The sequence below is a fragment of the Caloenas nicobarica genome, chromosome 6, assembly GCF_036013445.1.
Source record: "Caloenas nicobarica isolate bCalNic1 chromosome 6, bCalNic1.hap1, whole genome shotgun sequence".
In the NCBI taxonomy this organism is placed as follows: Eukaryota; Metazoa; Chordata; class Aves; order Columbiformes; family Columbidae; genus Caloenas; species Caloenas nicobarica.
In genome coordinates, this window is record NC_088250.1 from 40,716,662 (window position 1) to 40,738,329 (window position 21,668).

Here is a 21,668-nt window from a genome sequence, read left to right on the forward strand (position 1 = left end):
TTCAGGTCATGTATGTTTTGTTCCAAGTCACCCGAGCATCTCTACACTGCAGAAGTGCAGCGGCTGCCTACGGTAGAATTCCATCAGTGGAGGGGAAAATACAGAAGAAACCCCAACATGTAGAGCAGACAGAGAGGTGGCTTAGGAACTCTTAACTTCTAGGATTGTATGAAAACACACAATGCATTTTTGCTCTGTTATATTTATTTGAAAGACCTTAAGCTCTTCATTAATAGCTTGGATTGAAACTGCCGTGCTCATCTCCGATTTTGCACGCTTAGACAAGAGAATTACACAGAATTTTAAAAGCCCTGCACGTGCATTAGAGACGTAAAAGCCATCGGTAATTCATATGTAACATGCAGCTTACCTGGTGAATGTCTGTCTGTCCTTGGAGGGCAGGCTCCTGACACAGCGCCGAGGGAGAGCTGGCGTGGAACTCTCTGCTAGAGGAACCATCTTTCAGTGCCTTCTTGTTTTCAAGCTACTATAAATGGTATTTCATTATTCTTTTAGTTATTCTTTCAAGCCTTAATACCTGACATCATTCTGATACTTGTTTCTGTCTAGAAACCAATTTTAAGTTAATATGAGATCACTCTGAGGACCAGATCCAAATACCATTGATGTTCATGAGAATCCTTCAGTTGGCTGGAAGTATTTTACTTCTCGACGGAGATATTGTACGTATTTATGCATTTCTGAGTTGCAGCTATTCAAGAGCAGATAGATTCAAAAATAAACATCATTTATTTCACAGACCAGATGCATCTCCGTCTTCAGAATCTCTTTTTACTAAAAATGTTAACGCACAAAGCTGCTGCCAAAAGCTATTGGCAAACAACAAAAATACCACACCACTCTGACCCGTTTTCTCTTCTGAGCTTTTTCCAATCTTGAGTGCAGAATACAAAGAGACTTAAACGACTTTTCAACGGTTTGTAGTTTTTTAAATTTATTGTAGAAAAGTTATTGTAATGCAGTTCATTTTTGTACATCTAAATTCCATAAAACAAATCCATAGAAATGAGGATACTATCAGCATGCAGTCTGCATTTTCTTTTTTTAAATGGTTCTGATCACAAAAATAACACCACTTTTTTTTTGTTGTTTTTTCTTTGAAAGCCACTAAAAGCAGAGGGAGAGCAAAGCATGCACCACTGTACACATTTGCATAGTATATTTTACCCAGCATGCCTTGTAGAATGCTACACATACAGTATCTATAGAAGGAAAAACAGAAAGGGGCAAATCAGCAGAAAAGAAACACCAATTTGTGGGTATTTTTTTGGTAGTAAAGGCAGCGACGCCTTTACCAGCGTGACTCTGAACTGGCTCCCAGTGAGGCTGGAGGCGGCGCTGCCACTGGGAACCAGTTTGGGTGAGAAAAAGAGATTTGCCGGGGTCTGAGAAGCCCAAGGTCCACAGTTTGCGTGACTGTCTTCGTCTTTCTTCACCCCTCTGCTTCGCACGCCTACGTACAGTTTGCATTTCGCTTGATTCTCTCCCTATGCTGTTCTCGGCAAACCTCACCGAGAAGAGAATCGGGCGAATTTCAAATGTCAAACCCCCACGGGCCTCAGCCTGAACCCTTCTGCTCGCTTGCTTTTACGTTTCAAATTCTCAGCCCTATCAGTGGAAGTTCTAGCTGGACTTGTCCACAGCTCTTATGGTGTCACATCCTTCCCTCTCTGTCCCCATACACAAAACCAAGTAGCTCTGTAGCCCCAAAAACTTATTTACTGGGAGTATTTCGTTCACGACCTTGGGTTACTTCTGTATCCATGGTATAGTCATCAGTTGTGTGCTGAAATCTATACATTGGCCCAAATTAGAGGTTATTCATGTAATTTCAGCTTTGAGGAGGAAAATAGCAGAAATGAATGCAGTGGACTTTCTAATATGAAATTTTTTTTTTCATTAATTAATATGGAAGGAATACAAGTTTTTGAAGAATCAATCACATATGCAAAATGCAAGGCTTAGAAATAAACTGCTGAAGTATCAGGCAGCAAGTTAAACTGATCAAAAATGCAATAAATCCACTGACGCTGGGTCAAAAAATCTACCCCTTTTTTTCTAAAAATACAATGCCAAATGCAGTAGTGGAATTATTGTAAATTTGTGCTATTACAAATGTGCTTCTTTTTCCTTGCTCTGTTTTTACATCATTGGCAAAATATATTATTCTGTACTGTACAATATATTTTCTCAGTATATTTTCTACTGCTTATACAAAGTAGAATTAATACCAAAGGGGACTGTGGCGTTACACTTCATTACATTTTGTTTTTCAGGAAATACTGATAAGGCATGTGATAATCAGTATACAACGTTTACGGTCAGAGCTCGCAAATGCCGACTCTCAGAGAAGACAGTAACAAACACTGTGTCCAGTAGTAGGTGTCTGTAGGAGCTACTCCAGATAGTAACTCGCTGCCAAGAAACGTGCGGGAAAAGGCAAATCTACTACACAGCACAGAGACCAAGCCAGTGCTGCTCCCAGCTTCACTTCCAAAGGAATAAGGGTGTGACACACTCTGATTTTAAAGTGATTTCTACCTTCTCCCAAAATTCTCTATATGGATTCAATTTCTCTTGACTTCTTAAATGGATTCCACAAATCATGAAAGAGATTTTAACACAATTTTCAATACTGAGGAGCATTTTCAGCTCTTTCTCAAAGTTAATTCCTTACATATATTTTACAACACTAGTAAATGTCCCTGTATTTTAAAGACATACCTTTATTTTTCTGTATAATATCAATTGGACTTGAATAACAATCTAACAACGATTATTCAAATGATAACATCAAATAACATACTCTCTTTTGGCATCATTTTAAAGGTAGTAGGAACTTAATTGCCCCAAGTTAAAACTGGCTGTGTCACAGTATCTTGCAGTCTTGTTACTCTTTGTAGAACCACTACTTGAAGGACAGAGTGGGTAACTGCAACAAATTACATGGTAGCAGAACCCCATGTATCGAATTTTAAAATACAGGTTTTTAAGAGTGAAAACAGATTTGTATAAATGGCATTTTACAAAGTATGCATTTGAACTTTTTTGTTTTGTGGTCTCCAATTGTTTTGCTTTAAAAAAACCCAATAAGACTATGGAATCAAGGCCAGGCTTCATTAGCACCGAACTTGGAAAACAAAACCTTGTAGAGGGCTCATTTAGTACATTCTTAAACTAAAAACGACTAATGAAAGCCCTAACTCACTCAAATCAGTGTGCTATAAAGCATTAGCAGTATTCTTTTGAGAATGGTAATTGTCAGTGAAGAGATGAGATTCCGCGATGTTTCAGAAAAAGTCTACGGTATGAAAACTAAACAGAATTCAGAAGATTTGCATTCAAATGGAACGTGGATCCAGAGGAACCACCGTTGTGTGCTCATCTCTCCAGCCGCTCGTCCTCCTCCTTGTCATTCTCTCTCTCTTACGTACGGATTCAACATTATTTTAAACGCAAGGAGCACAAAAGATTAAACCCCCAAACGCTAACTTCAGAAGCAGCTTTCAAACCTGGGGAAAATGCAGTAAAACTTTTTTTTTTCCCCTATTTGCAGCAAACCCATCACTAAGAGCGTGAGTGCGATCACCGGCTGCCGCGTCTGCCCCCTCACTTCGTTTATCTGGGTCCACCAGAGTATAAGGCCAAACCACCTGGGATCAGGAGCAGGTGGAGCGCCCGGTAGCTGAGAAATTGTGTGAGTAGCACGAGAGAACAGCACTTGCTCTAGAAACTCCAGCGCAAAATCAGGGGCGCCACCTGATTTCCGTGGCAAGACGATTTTTCAGGACACGATCCAGGTGTCAGGTTCTGCTGCACTGGCAGCTCTCAAGCAGAGGAACTGATTTTTGCCAGACTGACCTCTTTAGAAAATGATCATCCAGTTGGCCGATTGTTTAGAAACTAAAATTTGATATAGTACAGCTTTAGTTGCATTCCTTTAATCATAATTTCATAATCTACTCAGAAAACATAATTGGTTGTGAGTTGTATTTTAATTAATGACAGAGATCTTAGCGCATCCCAGGGGATAAATGTTCATCTATGAAACTAGTAAAAGAATCTGTTCATCTGCTAAACAGAACTTGCCAAATAGAAAGTATTTAAAATTAAAAGTTTAACAATCAATTGTCTTTAAAGTGGCTTCCAGATTTTTAAAATACTTTGTTAATTCATTCACAAAAACATGAATGCACTGACATATATTGTCTTCAGATATTGAGATTGTTATCATCTTTAGTGGCTAAATTGTCATTAATCCAAAAGTGTCCTAATGAAAAACTCAGATAACAACAAAAAAACCCTTTAAAAAAATCAATGTTTTCCAAACATTTCTAAAATTGTCTGTATAAGCCAGAGCTTAGGAACAGAACTCTCATCTTCAAGAATATTTTAAGAACAAGAAGTGGTATGGGGAGTGGAAAATTAGTCTCACTCGTATTCATTGAGGAATACAGGAATATCACAATTTTCTACAGCGCCATTGCATCATAAATCACACTAGAGCTGGCAAGCAGGGCTGAAGTTCTTGTACAAATACTATGAGTTAACATCTCCTGATTGACATTGCAGCTTTTACTGATCATCGTGCTTCCTAAAAATAATTTACTTTTAAAAATAAAGAGCTCCCATAGCTTGTATCTAGAGTAAATTAACAATCTATCAGCATGTTCAGTATATTTGTACTTAAAGATATATCTAGCTTCAAAGAATAAAAAAACCAGCAAGCAAGGAGACCTGCTGGATCACCTATAACTGGTTTCTTATATTAAAATGGAATGGGCAGTGGGAGAGGAGAGGAGAGGGTGAACTAACCACACACAGCGGGAAAGTGAACTCAAACCACTCAGTAAAGGAACTCAATGGGTTCTTTCAAGACAAGACACGACTTCCCTCGCAAGCTTGTTTGGATGAGAACGAAGAAAAGTAGTTTTGGCACTTGAGATGCTGCGGGTGATGGGGTCTGTGCACACACCGTGTGTCCATCTTTCCCTTTACGAGCGTGACATGGAAGACTTAAAAACAAGGCTCCAAAAGGCTCTAGAAATAAATGTCATTTTTCCTTCTAGGAAATGATAAAGCAGTAACCTTGTTTACTAGAAAATATATGTAGGTGCTTTGCAGCTACCTGCCACTAAAATGCAAATATCTTCAAGCGGTTAAATGATCTGATCCCTAATGCTACCACAGAATAAACAGCTGTCTAATCTAGGTTTATACATCTCAGTGCATCCTTTGCAATTAATACTTTAATGCACATGAACAAGAAACTAATTATTAAAGCTTATAGAAAAAAATGTTTTTGCCTAACGCCTTCTTTCTCATGCAGGTATGTGTGCTGTACATGTAACAAAGAGCTGGAAAAATTCCTGGAGAAGGCTCCACTATGCTAGAGCAGAAAATACGGAGAAGGCAACTGGAGCTGCCATTCCCAGCCCAGATCTTGCTGTACTTTCTCAGCCTAAATGCTTTTGGTTTTGGAATCTGCAGGCATTCGGCCGGAGAAAATCCAACAGGACCAGGTCTGCCATATCCGTTCTCAACTCTGCCACTCCAAGGGATACACAGATTTTCTTTTTTTTCTCAGTAAGTGGCCCATTCAAATCACGGAGTGGTGCTGAAGGCTGCCTTCTAGGCAGTGACGGTGTTTAAGAAATGAAGCATGCATCCGCAATCTTGTAATGCCTCTAGAGATGTACGTCAGTTTTGGTTGTACCAGATAAGGGATGAATTACTTTTCTCGTTGTTAACATCAAGAAGATAACCAGACTCAACAGTGGTGGAAAATACCAGTGATCTTTGCCAACTGGTCCAGAAAATAGAAGAAACTGTAATATTCAGAAGTTCATTCAGTGCTACATGCCTTGAAAGCCGACTTTTAGCAGGCTTTGGGAAGAAAATAAGCAAATATAAAAGTTAACGATCCTCATTTTTTGAAAAAAATAGTTTTGGCATAAACCTGCATAAAAAAACGCAGGTTCAGCGTCGTTCTGTCAATTTTAGAAAATGCAGGCAGCAGGAAATTTCTGGAGTCTCTGCTTAAAGACATTAGTGGGTTTTACAAAATGGTCCGTTATGGTAAATTTTTCAATCACATTGGATCTGAGGCTTCACTGATTGTGTAAGACATAAGGTCAAATCCCATTAATTTCTCTGTTTAAAGAAACTGAAGATCAGTAGGTGAAAAGAAGTGATTGTTAGGAAGAAAGGCAGCAACTTCTCTAGATTTATCAAGTTCTTTGAATCAAAAATGTCAGCTCTGCAACTTCGCCGTGAACAGATTTTTTTCTGATACTCCATTTTTATTGCAACCTAATCCTGACCAATATGTTATTTGAAATGTTCATCATTTACGATTATTTAACCCCACTCCCTCCCCTCAGATTTCACTACTGAAATTTGAACTGATCTTCTGGAGAGTTCTTGTGCGACGCTGGAGTTTTCAGACATTCCAAGATGGATTTTGAGAGATGTAAGACAGAAGGAGGTATCAGATGTACTGAACGTATGTACTCTACACACTGGGTAAGAAGAGTGTATTGTCCATTTAAAAAGGCAGAATACTAAAAATGGGAGAAAAAAATATTCTGTATTATACACTCATGTTCCATTTTGGGACTACTAGCTGTATTCAGGTAAACGAGAGAAGAAAAGAAAAGAAAAAAAAAAAAGACTATTCTCAACCTCCAACCATCCAAACTATTCTGCAGTTTGTTCATTTTCCTGTTTGTTTCCCCCGATCCTGTCGTAGCTCATCAGGACGGGCTGAACTAAAGAAATCGTTTCACTGCAACATTCATGCCAGGTCTCAAAATAATTGCAAACTGGAAAGTATTTTGTCACTGCTGCAACAATTTGTGATATTTGGCACTCTCCATACTTTACATTTGGTTTGTCTGAAAAAGCCATTCTGGAAATAAGGAGTTAGAATAAATCCTTTTATTCTAACTTTAAACGTAAATTGAGCTTCCAGCAAACAAATACTGCAGCTTTCTGGCTTCTAGCAGTTTGTAATTTTCAGATTTGTCATTTGTATATTTTTTTCAATTAGTTGCAACATGCTCAAGTCGACTTTCCAGTCAATTCACCCAAATTCCAACAGGAATTGGTTTATAAATTGGTTCCAACTGGAACTGGTCATTTGGAATTTCCAGCACAGGAAATTATTTTATAAGTGCCTTGATAAGTACCCTAATTTACAAACGGATGTGTCTAATATCTAACAACAAGAAAAAGTATGGCTATAAATGCAAATGCTGTACTAAAAAAAAAAAAAAAATCAAAAAAACAACCTATATGATCGGGCACAAATGTAAGGGCATGGTCACTTTTTTTTTTTTGCCCCCTACTTAACATCAAATGATAGCAGAGCGCAACTTCAGTATAACTGTGTTACACCTGCCAAATTAAGATTTTTTTTTTTTTTTTTCCTAGCTACATTATGGCAAGTTCTCAACTGATGAATCCTATTCTTCCCCAGGTTCTGAACTCAAAGCCTGTGTCGTGACTCGTGGCTGTATCCTCCAGGGGATCCGCGGTTCCTGTGGGGTTTGTACGTGTCCTGGTATGAGTCAGAATATTCTTCTTCCACTAGAGGATAGTGATCTCGGCTGTGTTGGGAACTGGAAGACAAGCGGTTCCTGCTCTTCCGAGCCCTTTCATTGTGATAATTTTCATCTGAGGTCATTAGACTTCGCCGCTCAATGGGAGAGTTCTCTGCAGAATGGCTGCTGTGCCTCACGCGCTGGCTCTACGGGTGCCAAAGAATCCAAGCGTTAACACACACAAAGAGGATCTGACATCATTTTACCTTGTTTTGAGACTTATTCTGAGGTCTTTCAGAATCCATCCACTTTTCTGTTATTCATTTTCTATTAAAATCTGTTTGCTACAGGAATAGGTTACAAGAACAGGCTGGCTCCTAGAGCTGGAACAGACCACATGCAGTGCTACAGTGCGCACCGTATGGTATTCACCTTGTTAAATATTCATATTACAGGCCGTTTAGCATGAAAAGTGAGCTGATGTATTCAGCATTTATCACTTTTCTCTGATCATGAACATAACATTCATGCCTCTATTCTACTTAGAAAATGTTGAGCGTTGATTCCTGTGGTTTTAGAAAACATCTGAAGATGTTTGTAATTTTTTTTCAAAGGTGCAGCTCTAAGCCCTATTTAAAAGCCTTCACATGACCAAAAGAAATGATGGACCGCTAACCAGGCAACTAAGGGATGGCTAAAATTATTAGCTATTAACAAATTCTTTCAACTAAAATATTTAAATATGTTGACAGAAAATCCTCTTGTAAGATAATTTATTAATTAAAAGGTTTGGGCTTTGCTATCCTCATGTTCCCATAATAACAGGCTACGTTTGTCACATTAACAAAATCAGTTCATATTTTTTGTCAGTAAACTGGCACAATGAAAAAACAGCCTAAAAATAATTATTTTTTTTGCTGTAATCACACAGTAAACCTCTCGAGGGCAGAGCCATCCGCACTCTCAGAGCAAACGCGGTCGACACTTTTCTTTCTCTAATTTACACACCCAATGTCATTCCTCTGATCCCATGATGGCCAAACGAACGCGGCTGCCCAGACAGCACCGGCCGCTGCCCTCGCTCTGGAACTCTGGTCGATGCTCCCTGTGCTACCAAACCTTCCTCCTCCTGCTGCATAATTTATAGCGAAGGGCTCGTCTGCGTGGGGACGGGTGTACGTTACAGCGTAGCCGATACTGTGTCGCATCTCTTGCTGCGGATTGATGCTACCAAGGTTACTCACGGAGAGATTCCGCGTAACGAGCTGGCACAGAAAACGTGCCCTTCTGCAAACAGCAGCAACTTCTGCCATGTTATTCCCAAGTTTTCCTTAGAGCGCCACGTTTTAGTAGCGATTATACGTCCAAATCCACCTATCTTCTTCACAAATTATACTTCTCAGCTTTATTTGACCTAGGCGTACAATTTTGATATATAATCACTTCATCAACTGCAATGTTAACGCTCTGTGCTCACACTCTCTACCTTCCCTGTGGTGATTTACCTCTCTGCTCCCTCTAGAAACCTTCCCGGTGCCCTGCCCCACTGTGCAGTCGTTCTGATCCCGCTCTTTGCCTTCTGAGAGGTGCAAGCCTGGCAAACCCGGTGTGGTTACCCGCTGCTCTTATGCCCCAAATCACTTTTGACCCTGCAGCGCAAGCCAAACGCTGAGCTGCGTTATGTCTTCTGCAGTAATGGACTTAAAATGCAAATCCCCCAGAGCCTAAGAAACACATATCCCCAAAATCTTGCAGTACAGGATTTAAGCCCATTTGCTGAAATTAGACTACACTGTGTGGGTTTAGCGCTAACCAGGGCTTAGAGTTTAACTTCAGCTTGATGACCTTCGTGAAGCTCAGAGACTTTAAGTTAAATCAGAAGGGTCGATTCTCAGTAAACTAAACTCCAAGCCACGATCAAGTGAAAAAAGGGACACTCCCGCGTCCTGATTAGGTAAATTATGTACAGATTGTCCCAGCAAATCTGTACCATTCTCAGTGTGACTGTTACACAAGGCTCTGGGCTTTTGCTATTCACTTCCCCACGGTATCAGGAGAAGGAGTCAGAAGGTCATAAGAAGTATAAATTCTTAATATATCGTAAGTACCTAAGCTGGTTTAATTCCTCGGATTTGCATGAGCGCGCTAATTACCACATCACATAACTAGAGTTAAAACTGCCACAAATCCTGCCAAAGGCTTGAATTAGTATAAACCCTCGAGGTGGGTAAACACTTCAGATGATGGAAATCTTTACTGCAAGATAACCACGTAAAACATCCGAACTCTTTGATCCTGCGGTCTCTGGTTGGGCAGCATTCACTCAGGGAGAAAGTTACCCCTCTGCAGGGAACTAGCACCGCTCAAGTCCCGCCTAAGCCTCCACGGTGAGGGTGAAGCGGGGATTAAGTGACGCGTACCTTCAGCCAGCCCACTGCACAGGGGTGATTTTCATCTTCAGTGTGAGTTTTCCCTAAGTAAATGGAGCAACATTGCACAGTCACTGCTGGTGTCCATTGATCAGAGAGAAATAAATGCCTGAAAAAAATTCTGTGGATACACCCAGTTTGCAAAATGAAACTGAAGAGGTGAAAGTTCTGCACATGGTACTTTATTGTCATGAAGGGATGGAAAACTGAAATTGTAAGGCAAGTGAAAATGGAAACAACATTTTACATGTGCATGTTATTAGTAATTAGAACAGTGCTTGTGCATTCAGCAGTCAGTGACTTACTGATCCTAACAAAATCAAGCACAGCATTAGAAATGTGAGTATCGGGGACCATGCACCTCCAGTCAGTGCGATCCACTCACAGAAAAACCAGCTGGATGTTAACCGAAAACACTGAACAACGAATCATTTCCTTCAAAATTGTTACCTGCTTCCAGATACTCTACAAGCAGAACAGAGGTTAAATTTGTCAGGTCAGTTATTTGTTACACGTCACTTGCTCAACTCTACTTTTGCCATACATTAGAGAGCGCGCACTCCTGCCAAGTCACACACATACACAATTTCTGCAACTCTCAGACTTAAAAGTTTGCTGCAATCCTGATCTTCTCAAGCATTCATAACTATTAATCGGAAACATTTTCTCTTTTCAAACTTAGTAAAGCACGTACTTCTCATTAAGGACTATTTACATGCCACGTTTGAAGTTTCAAAGTTCAGCCGTTTCTGAGCTATCCCTGTGGAAAAAAATGGTCAGAATTTTTTTCAATGGGTAAAAAAAAAATGTATTCTATTCACACTCAGAGAACTCAGAAAGGTGAAGGCATTTTGCTGATACAAGAGACAAGCATGGAAGTTTTTCCACCCAAAAGTGAATGCGTTGTGAAGTTATGAGGGTAGAAATAAAAGGGATCATTACAGACACTGTTCTGCATTCCTAAGTACAGCAGCCGTTGGCTCAACTGCTGTGACACGCCGCACATGCTTAGTCGCAATCTGAAAGGGTCTCATTTGCAACATTTTTTCTCCAATTTAAAAAAAAGGCCATTTTCTAACATGGCTGTAAGATCACTTGACAGAGTGGCATTTAAATCTTGCTCCAGAACTAACTCCTTGCCAGAAAATTGATGGCCTTTTACTATTATTTTATTATGATTATGATTATTATTAAAGCAAGAGCAGCCCCAGCGCTCGGCTGCCGAGCTGCTGCTTCACCGCTGACAGGCCTCAGCTCGTGTCTGCTGCTCGCAGTGGCCAAATGGAATAATAACTCACAAAGACAGCATAAGTTCCGCTAGATAAAACATATCACGCTATTTCCCCCCAGGTTAAACAAAGCCCACCTGATGTGCGCCGGCGGCTGGGGCTGAAATGTGTTTTCGTACCTGCAAGCCCGAGATGGCAGCGGGGTACGGCGAGAGCGCCGTGGAGCCCAAATTGCGGCCCAGGAGGGGGGTCATGGGGGTGCTGCTGGTGGTGTGGGTGGCCCGCCAGTACGCCTCCAGGTACTCCGCCAGGTGCTCGCACGCGTCCTCCAGCTGGTTCTCATCCAGAATTACATCGAACATTTCCTGAGCACGACAACAGAGTTTTGGTCCGTTACGGGTGAAAAGGAAGAGACGTTAAACAATTCTCATCACGTTAATCCTTGAAAATTCAATCAGTAAGAATCAGAGCGTGGGGACTGCCAAAGAAAATGTTACGAGTGGGTTTATAGGACGAGAGGAAACGGCCTCAAGTTGCATCAGGGGAGGTTGAGGTTGGATCTGGGGAACAATTTCTTCCCCAAAGGGCTGTGGGGCATTGGAACAGGCTGCCCAGGGCAGTGCTGGAGTCACCATCCCTGGAGGGGCTGGACAGACGGACATGAGGTTCTCAGGACATGGGGCAGTGCCAGGGGTGGGTTATGGTTGGACTCAATGATCCTGAGGGTCTCTTCCAACTGAAGTGATTCTGTTCTCTGTTCTCAAACCCATGAGAACACGTCGGTATGACCTTTTTCCTACTGATGTCTTGACTGGGGACAGCGCCAGAGCAAGTCCCAGCACTCACCCAGCCCTCCCCACCCTGCTGATAACAAACAGCTGATAATGAACCATCAAAATAAACTGTCATAATAAACCATTATGAGTCCCTCAAGAGAAATATAAAGTGAGATTTTGTACCTCATCTTAACTCTCGCCTTAGTGGAAAAAAAAAGCTATTGTGAAAACAGCACAGGAAACGAAAAATAAGGGCAGGTGCTGCAGGTGTGAAAAGCAACTGATACAAACCACAGGCGGCTTTTTCCTCCACGCCTGTTTATAGATCTGTCCAATACACATAGAGCTGATGTCTCCAGAATAAGATATAAAACTGCATGATGAATTTATCATACATCTTGATCATGTAGGTACCGTCTGCCCAAAAGTCTAGTCCAGAACGTACTTTAATACTAAAGCCGTTTTATTGATTTTTCAATGTATTTTCTCTTCTCAACATGGCAAAGAAATGCTTACTCCTCTGCCAGCAAGTCTGGAGTTTTCTTCTAATAATAATAATACTCTTAACACTACATCCTTTGGTCAAATTCGGTGGTTTTTGCTGCTTGTTTTGCTCCTCTATTTATCTATACCCTTTACACCCTCCTTTGCTTTTTAAACACACATTGATATACTACATATTCCATTATATCGCTCACATCATCATTTGTGGAAGAAGTTAGTAATTCAAACATGTTAATGTTAGGAAATAAAAGACTGTGATTTGCTTACATATACTTTGCTTTGGAAAATATTGCCAGTACAACATTACGCTTGGAACAGAAGATGTGTTTTCTGAAATAAGGAACGAACATTGCCATTTTCTGGTCTGAGACCAGCAAGCGGTTTCCCTGCGCTGCTCCTTCTTTGCACAGCCACGGATTTGAGGGCAATTCTGGCTGTTTATCCAAACTGGAAGGTAATTCTGGCTCCCGGCACATTTTCAGCTGCACGGGGGTTTAGCAGCAAGCAGGTCAACAAACACCCTTCCAACACCTTCCAACCTCCTCCTGCTAAACTGGGGAACTGTTTCCCAGGTTTCTTTGGAACCTGGATGATGCAGGGAGCTCACAAAACGCTGTATGGGCACAACTAAACGTGCTGCAAGGTGGAGGAAGAGAACTGAACAGCTAAACTGTATTTGTTCTATTTCTATGTATTTGGGAGGAAAGAATCTTTTAAGAAGATCCTTGTTTGTAAGGGACATGGAATAAAGCAATTTCTTTCCAGTTCTCCTTACAATGCATTTTATTCACTGCAACGTTTTCTTACAACCTGCGTAAAATAGTTATGATATGAGCATTTCCATATACTAGTATTTCTTAAGTGAAATACATTAAAGCAGTGGCCTTTCCTGAAGAGAAGAGAGAATTAGTTGCCCCTGTCCTCTGCCATTTCTTCTGGTTTACGGCTCAGGGCAACCCCAAATCACATCGTGCTCTCTGGGTCTGGAAAAGATGCTCTGGGGGAAAAGAGGCCCCAGGCAGAACTGCCAGGATGGAGATATACCCCAGGAGGATCTGAACTTGCAGATATAGCTGCTGTACTGGCTATTTTTAATGATACCGATGCATTTTAGTTCTGCCAGAGTGTCATTTCTGGTATTTTTCGGGTTATGTCAAATAGACCAGAGGGATATGTACCTTCTCTTAGCATTGGCATGAATCCAAAAGTTAAAATCCTCATGAACTGCATATTACTAGTGCATTTAAAGCTCTACAATGAACAGAGTTCATGTTTCTTTGAGCCATATACTGTTTCTGCTGGAGGGAGTCAGGCAGCGGCAGACGCTCAGCACCGGCTGGAGCAGCAGCAGAGGAAGATTAGCAAGGAATTAACAATGAAAGCAGTTCCTGAACATGCCCAAAAAGACAGCTATTTTTAAAATGTCCAGACGTACGGCATCATCTGATTACTCGAGGCTGACTCTCAGCAAGTGAAAAAAAGTGAGGTTTTTACAGTTTTCACGTATCTACACTTTAAACAAATACTGTTGAGGAACTGGAGCTGCAGAACAGATGAAGCAGGTCACAGTGCAGAAGACAGGCGGCAGTGTCTTTGGTCTTAGCAGGATACTTTTACTTAATTAAATCAGTTGGTTCTTTAATTTAAACTTAACCTAATTTAAACAATCGCAAGCAAAACCGCACACTTACTACTAGAAGCGAACACAAGGAAAGACCCATTGCCTTCAACATGGACCTTGTTTAATATTAAAATAATGGAGGTGTTTGTTCCGATTTCACAGGGATTTCATTGCCCGAAGACATTACCAGATAATTTGAACCCTGGTTTTAAAAGCTACTGGTTAATTAAGGAAAATAAACAGTACAAAACTGATCCAGGGGCTGCTGTGCGAGTCAGAGGGGAGGGCAGACCCAGAGCACGTGCACGCCTGAAATCTGAAATCTGGAAACATTTTCTCTTACCCCAGTGGGCTCTCACTTTGTTGTCCTAAGCAAGAAAACCCGCCTGCAGGACCAGGTGTTAAGGCAGTTTACTCCATCCTGGGGCCGGACAATGTAACTGCTGCGATGCAAAGACACTACAACACATTTTTATTTCAATCAATGCAGCTACTTGCCTCATTTCAGCTGACACGAGCAAACTTAAGTGGAATAAGAGGAAATCGCTGTATAAAAGAGCAAACAAGGCTGTGAAACACGCACAAGCCTCTCTGTGCAGGTGGGAAAACAAACATATCTTCCGAAATGTGAGGAATGTGCAGCGGATTGTTCTATGCGTCAGCTCAGTGACAGCTCGGTGTAAATACCACAAGCCGCATTCAAACAGGTGCAGATGCAACTCCATTTAACTTGGCTTGCACCCTTTGTTGGGAAGCCACACGCTTTTATAGAAATTAGTTTGTGCTACAGAAAAGTATATAATTTTGTTTTAGTCAATGGGACCATTTTAAGAGAGAACAATTCAGTAGAAAATTACATGTGAGAAACATAATACAGCTGAGCTCTTCAGACGAACTCGAGATGGCTTGAACGCTTTGCAGAGCTGCTCCAAGTGGAAAACGGGGCTGAGACAGTGAGCAAAGGGATCCACGGTGACCGTCAGCAGCAGCTTAACCTCAGTTCCTACCAACACGAATGGTTAGGAAGCAACATCTGCTGTACTTTAGGAGAAACGCCTGAATTACCTTTGTATGGTCAGTGGGAACATGAGAGGAGGATGCTGCGAAGTTTGGTATCTCAAGGAGCACACAAAACCAAGGTAAGTTTCAAGGAAATAAATCCTTGTGATCATCACTCCAGAAGCTGCTTGAACTTTGTCACTTTCATTTGAATCAAGAATAAACCCCATCTGAAATGGAGGCAATCTCTTTAAGGTCTACATGGCACAAGGCAAAGTCGTCCAGAAGCAACATCTGACCACCAGGGTCGGGCATTCCTTCTGCTGATCTCAACTCCCAAAATTGTTCCTCAGTTGTTCCAAGACATTTCTTTTGTCAGCTGTTTGCATGTTTTAAGTCAGAGAGTGCCATCATGGAAACCTTCCCAGTGTCTATTCTAAATTTCTCTGAATTATATCTGATTTCTCTTCACAGTCCTTTGGCACAAGAAAGACGGGCAACATGGCCAGCCAGAAATGGGGCTGTTTGAGCCTCCCCCGGTACGAACGGCCACCCCTGCACCACCAGCCCCACGTTACACACAGCTACTGCACTGGAAAAGCAAATCCAGAGCCAAGTTCAGTTCCACACAGCACCTGCCTCCGCCTGATCGGCGATCCGGCACCACTGCTCCCTCAGCAGCAGGTTATTCAAGACGAGTAATCAGAGTCTTTTATAAAGTGGTTGGTAAACAGCTCGTGGGTGCTGCTGCGTTGGGGATGATGTGATCATAGAATCACAGGATGGTTTGTGTTGAAGGGCCCTCCCCAGCTCCCCCAGTGCCCCCCTGCCATGAGCAGGGACATCTGCACCAGCCCAGGTTGCTCAGAGCCCCGTCCAGCCTGGCCTGGGATGTCTCCAGGGATGGTTCAGCCACCACCTCTCTGGCCAACCTGGGACAGGCTCTCACCACCCGCAGGGGCAAAACATTCTGATATCCAGCCTGAATCTCCCTCCTTTAGTTTCAAACCATCACCCCTTGTCCTGTCACAACAGGCACTGCCAAAAAGTCTGTCCCCACCTTTCTTATCAGCCCCTTTTAAGCACAGAAAGGCCACAATCAGGTCTCCCTGGAGTTTCTCTTCTCCAGACTGAACACTCCAACTCCCTCAGCCCGTCCCCAACGCAGGTGCAGGACCTTGCACTTGGCCTTGTTGAACCTCACGAGGTTTGCACGGTCCCACCTCTCCAGCCTGTGCAGGTCGCTCTGGGTCCATCCCGTCCCGCAGGTGTGTCACCTGCACCACTCAGCTCGGTGTCACAGACACATGGCTCATGGCTGGGCTCCCTGTGCAGCTGAAGAAAACCCTCTGCAGCCTCCCCCAACCCACGAGTCTGAGACTTTGGCCCTCTGGGACCTGCAGCTAACACTGCTCCACAAATGATGTCACTGGCTCATGTGCTGGTACATCGGTCTTACCGTACACGTCATTTTTGACCCGTCACCTTGCTAGAGACCATAATAAACCCAGGCCAGGAGATAATCAGGATGAAAGTATCGGACAACTTGTTTCTTAGCAATAAAAGCTGGTCGAGGGTTGCAACTGCAGGGCTGTCTGAATCACCATAAAGTGAAGTGATAATGTATGAACTCAGGTCTAATCAAAGACCAACACAGCAGGAATCTTTAAAACTCCACATATCACCAGTTCTTTAGCCTTTCTCCTGTACTTACTGGTGGGCATTGTGCGAGTTTATCAGCTGCCACCAACTGAACGTTCAAGTGTTTACTTTGTGACTTTCCTCTCGATTTAATCAGTCGCTGCAAAACCTGATAGAGGAAAAGAGGCAAGAGTTTCAGAATCCCGTACCTCCATAAAGCTCAGACTGACATCCCATTGGGAGATTACCAAGTTCAGGAGCTCTCTGTTATGTTTAACAAAATGGATAAAATATTGTCCTTGAATATAAGCACAAACCTTTCTGATAACCGCCCCCCGAAAGCTGGACACGTTTCCCTCTGCATCACATTTGATCCCTTGCAAATATTTCAAATGCAGGGCAAATGGTGATTTTGCTTTTTTCTACTATTTTTGACAAACATAATCTTCTAGAGGACCATGAAAATTATACATACACAGAACTATACTGGATTGGCTGCAGTGCTACAGTAGCAGTAACGTAGCAATAATGCTGTAACTTAATCTGTTCTGAGGTACATTTTGCGTACAGAAGGTATTTTACACACACAGCCCATATTTCTTTTTTTTTTTTTCCTTCCACTGTGTTCATTACTAGAATTTAATGGGCTGAAAAGTCAGGAAACTGAAATTATTTCTCCGTAAAGTCTCAAAGAAAATTACGAGATCACAGAACGACAGAGTATTTCTTAAGTCGGAAGGACCTCTAGAGGCCTCTGTGCCGACCCCTCACTCAAAGCGAGCTGGATCAGATCGCTCGGGTCCCCGTCCAGCTCGGTTTTGAACATTCCCAAGGAGACGGCACCACTCTGAGCCAGGACTGGCCCATCTTTGCTCGTGTGGACTTGTATTTGCCTTTGCTGAACTTACAAGAGGTTCCTGCGAGCTGTTTTTTCCAGCCTGCCAAGGTCCCTGGAAATGACCGCACATTAACCTGCCCCAGGATGAGGTATCGTCCCCAACCTCCTACATTAGCAAAGGTCATTAACAAAAGGGTTGAACTGTACTGGTCCCATTACAGATCCCTGAGTGACACCACTGGTAACCTGCAACCCTTCATTTAAAAATTTCACTGTCTTGCTCTTCATCTCTTAATTTCTTCGGGTGCAGACACAACGCTGCTCGCTCCCACCCCGCATCCAGGCCCTTCTGCGACGCAGGGATTTAAGGGTGGGACACGTTACCTTGGGAGAAGACACTTTAACGTGGACGATAATTGGCGCTAGGGACGTCTTGATGAGCTGTGCGGGGTGGTTGATGGTGTCTGCGTCCAGGACAACCAGCTGCAAGGACCTGGCCAGCTCGAAGATCCTTTCAATCTCACTCTGTACTTCGGCTGGGAAAGGAAAGCAGAGCAGGTGAGACCCCAGCACTGCTTGCACAAAAATACCATCGCCTGTTTACTGTCATGGGCTCTACACATCCGGTATATGAACTCCATAGGTGAATTAATGTATTTTCCATAAAATAACCTATTACTCAAGTAATTTTTTTTTTAATAAATACTACCTTAGAGACAATTCTGTTGCCTAAGAATACATATGTACTTTGTTAATCTATAACATCGACGGATGTAAACATCAGGGACAATTAAACACATGTTTCTGTTAACATAAAATAAATTTATTTTCCGCATCTACTAAATAGCTTAGGAGTCGTAAGATTTTTAATTTTTGACTTCAAGTGATGTATTGATATTTCTTAAAACTATTTTTGCTCTCAGACTGTAATTCTGATTTGACTCAAACAAGAGCCTGTATGAAAAGCAGAACTGTGACCTCCTAATTCTATAATCACAACAATTGTTTATGTTAAATAATTGACAGGGTAACATTTAAAACGACACTAATGACAATGTTCACACCAAAGCACTTTTGTCTGAAGAAAAAGGAGAAATTTATTTCCATATAAATTACATTTCTGATATTCATTGTTCTGACTCTTTTTTAATCACTCACATGCACGTGATGAATTTTAAATAGATAAACTCCGCACGAATTGAAGTTATATCCCCAGAGCACGAAAGAGGTGTGTGTCAGCACCTCACTTGTATTTAATTTGCCTTAGAGCTGTTCCGCAGAGCAACGCGACACAGAACCTCATGGCTGGACAGCAAAATGAAGCTGTAGCTGTTCGATGTTAAATACAAAACCAGTCCCAGGGTCAGGAACACGTTTCCTTCTTGGCTGGGCAAGGTGAGAGCTCTTTGGCACCTTGTGATGTGGAATTAAAAGCACGGAAAGCTGTGAGGCCACCTCGGGAGGAAACAGCACTGAACCCATATTCTGGCAACTCCCAACTCATCGTTTGCAAACAGCAGCTATAGTCCTGTTTTCCCTCAACCAGGTTGTTGCTCAACACCAGGTTAACACAGAACACTGTGCTCTGTCGCTCCTCCTCAGTCAGGAAAAAGATGTCTCCCGTTTGACTATGTGAAATTCAGAATTACACATTAAAATGTTGTAGACACATTTAAAATTGCCGAACTGATGACATCTTGGCTGAAGTCCTGTCCCTTTCCTCCAGTACGTAACCATGTTCAGAATTACACCTGTGTCAATGTCTTACCTAAACTGGATCTTGTGTTTGACCGCTCGATTATTGCCCTCTTGCTTGGATTATTTAGAACGGACCTCTTAGCAAGAGAAATGTCAGCTGTCACTCTGGTTATTGATATCCTGTGAGTAAGAACACAGAACAAAACCACGACAGTCACATTTTCAGTGCCCTGTGCATGTTTTACAGCTACATTCCATTCCAAAGTGCAAATACAATAAAATACCACACAGACATGTTTTATAGCTGAGTTATGTCATTAAAGAACAACTCAAGAGAAATGCTGCGTAACTGTAAATTGTTTTCTATTCCCTACACTATTGTAGACTCTGACACACAGTTTCTGCTGTTCTCCTCAATGCATTAGTTAACTTTTCTCCTTCCCAACTCACCTCCTATGCAAATTTACACAATACCATAAATACTGCAAGTTATGCGAGCCTTACAGTGCGCAGAACAACAGAGTCGTAACAGCAACAGCCCTTCTCCTCCCAGGTATTTCACTCATCGCTGAAACCTGAGGTTGCTGAGATGTTTGGACACCTGAGCAGACCTGTCACCCACACCTGAGCGCCGGTCAGGCGCCCACACACCTGCCGGTGTTGGGACACCCGTCCTGCAACACTCCCTCTCCCGTTCCAAGCGGTTTGTTTCATGGTTCGATGGGAGGAAGGTAATTTGAGGCACAGGCATCTGTACTGCTGGAGCCTCCTCTGTACCTCAAGGAAGGTGGGGTTTTTCACTCGACAAAAGGTTATAAAACAAAGACGACACAATCACCTCACGTAAAATCCATTCCGGAGGAGTGTGATAAGCCCAAGAGCCATGAATAATGAAAAGCAAGCAAGCTGGAAATCACTGGGAGCTACCCCGTACAACACAAGATTTATGCAGCTCTAAGTGAAATTATCAGATGGAGGGGGAAAAGAAGCGCAAGTATTTTTCTACATAATACATCAATACATTTATTGCCAGAAAATATACTAGGGATCAAAAGTATAAATGAGATTTTTTAAAAAATGGGAGAAGTTAATGGATCGTGGGTCTCGAGGTGATGATAAAACAGCGTGGTCCAGGTCGCATCCCTGGCCCGGGAGCTCCACGTCTGACTGCTGGGGCCACAGAGGAACAACCACAGGTGCTCACCTACCGTGCCAGAGAGCAGCAGCATTTCCTTCCTCCCGAGGAAGAAATAATCCTAAATATATCACTGTTGCTGGAAGACGTTAAAAAAAAAAAAAAGTGCCTTTGCTCTGTTTTGTTTACATCTATTTGTATAGAGTTGAGCTTGTATTTTCAGAGGGAGGGAAGGAGCCCTGCCAGTTCAGGTCTTACTGAAGTCTTTTGAAAAGCTTCTCCTTGGACACTCATTTCCTTTCTCGGTAACGTGGGCCTGTCACAAACTTGCAGAAGAGGTGGAAACAAAAGAAAAAGAAAAGGCAGGGAGGAGAAAGACTGCAAAGCCGTAGTTGGCAGGAGGACCAAGAAGCAGCTGAAAAGGAATTTAATTCGTTTTTCTGAAAAAAAAAGTCAGAGCTAAAGTCAGTCATATCAGCTTGCTTGTGGCATTTAACTTTTTTCAATGCTGAAATTTCAGCCTTCTACCTGGTCTAGTTGCCAATTTTGCTGACGGCAATAGGATTTCCAAAAAAATACCTCGCTCCAGGAAGAATCTCTCCCTTTCGGCCCCCTGTGCAGAGCAAGGGCACGGTGGGAAAGGACTGGAGAGTGTCCGAGTGTGCTTTACGTTTTCTTCTCTGTATTTAGGCACCTCTGATCTTCGTATAGGGTCCAAAAATGTACCTCGTAAAGGATATATTCACAGCAATCACGTCGTGGCAACTGGAGATGACTTATCGCTTGCAGTTGCCGCGGTTTCCCGCTGAAAACAATGACTCTCGGTTCTCACCGGCGCACGCAAAGCTGACAGACAGATGTCAACAGCTGGAAGAGAACGCGGGCTGCGGTTCTGTGCCTACGGCTGGTGCAAACGGCGCCGAGCTCGGGCGCCGAGCTGCGGAGGAACCGGAGGCACCGACCAGCTCGGAAAAGCGACAGATTGAAGTGCAGGTTGCCACACACAGCGCTTCAGCTGCCAGGTTTTAAATCAGTCACTGCGTTTGGAGGATCTGCTGAAAGCACCCGAGCTGGGCAATTAGGAACAAGGGAGGAGACGGGGTATTTTGCACAGCAGTTGATCATTCAATATTTTGCGTAGGCTGTTGAGGGGCAGTGCAGCACCGCACCTCCTCACTGCTCCCCAAGAGGGACCTTGACCATAAATCCTGTTCCACCTCTCCCAAACAACAG

General features: G+C 42.6%; 1 protein-coding gene across 4 annotated transcripts in view; it reads right to left on the minus strand.

Moving 5' to 3' along the window:
- Positions 1–1,026: 1,026 nt before the first annotated feature.
- The window catches only part of CACNB4 (calcium voltage-gated channel auxiliary subunit beta 4), a 58,472-nt gene continuing 37,830 nt past the window's right edge, over positions 1,027–21,668 (minus strand). The window contains exons 9-14 of one of the 4 annotated variants that reach the window (XR_010606370.1): positions 19,371–19,480; positions 17,987–18,138; positions 16,838–16,933; positions 11,403–11,588; positions 10,689–10,754; positions 7,696–7,771 (exon numbers count right to left, since the gene is read on the minus strand). Coding sequence is in view for 2 of the 4 variants with exons in the window: in XM_065637359.1 (XP_065493431.1) it covers positions 7,511–7,771; positions 11,403–11,588; positions 16,838–16,933; positions 17,987–18,138; positions 19,371–19,480 (805 nt within the window). In the remaining 2 variants the exon portion in view is untranslated. The other 3 variants (XR_010606371.1, XM_065637359.1, XM_065637358.1) reach the window with 3 other exon arrangements.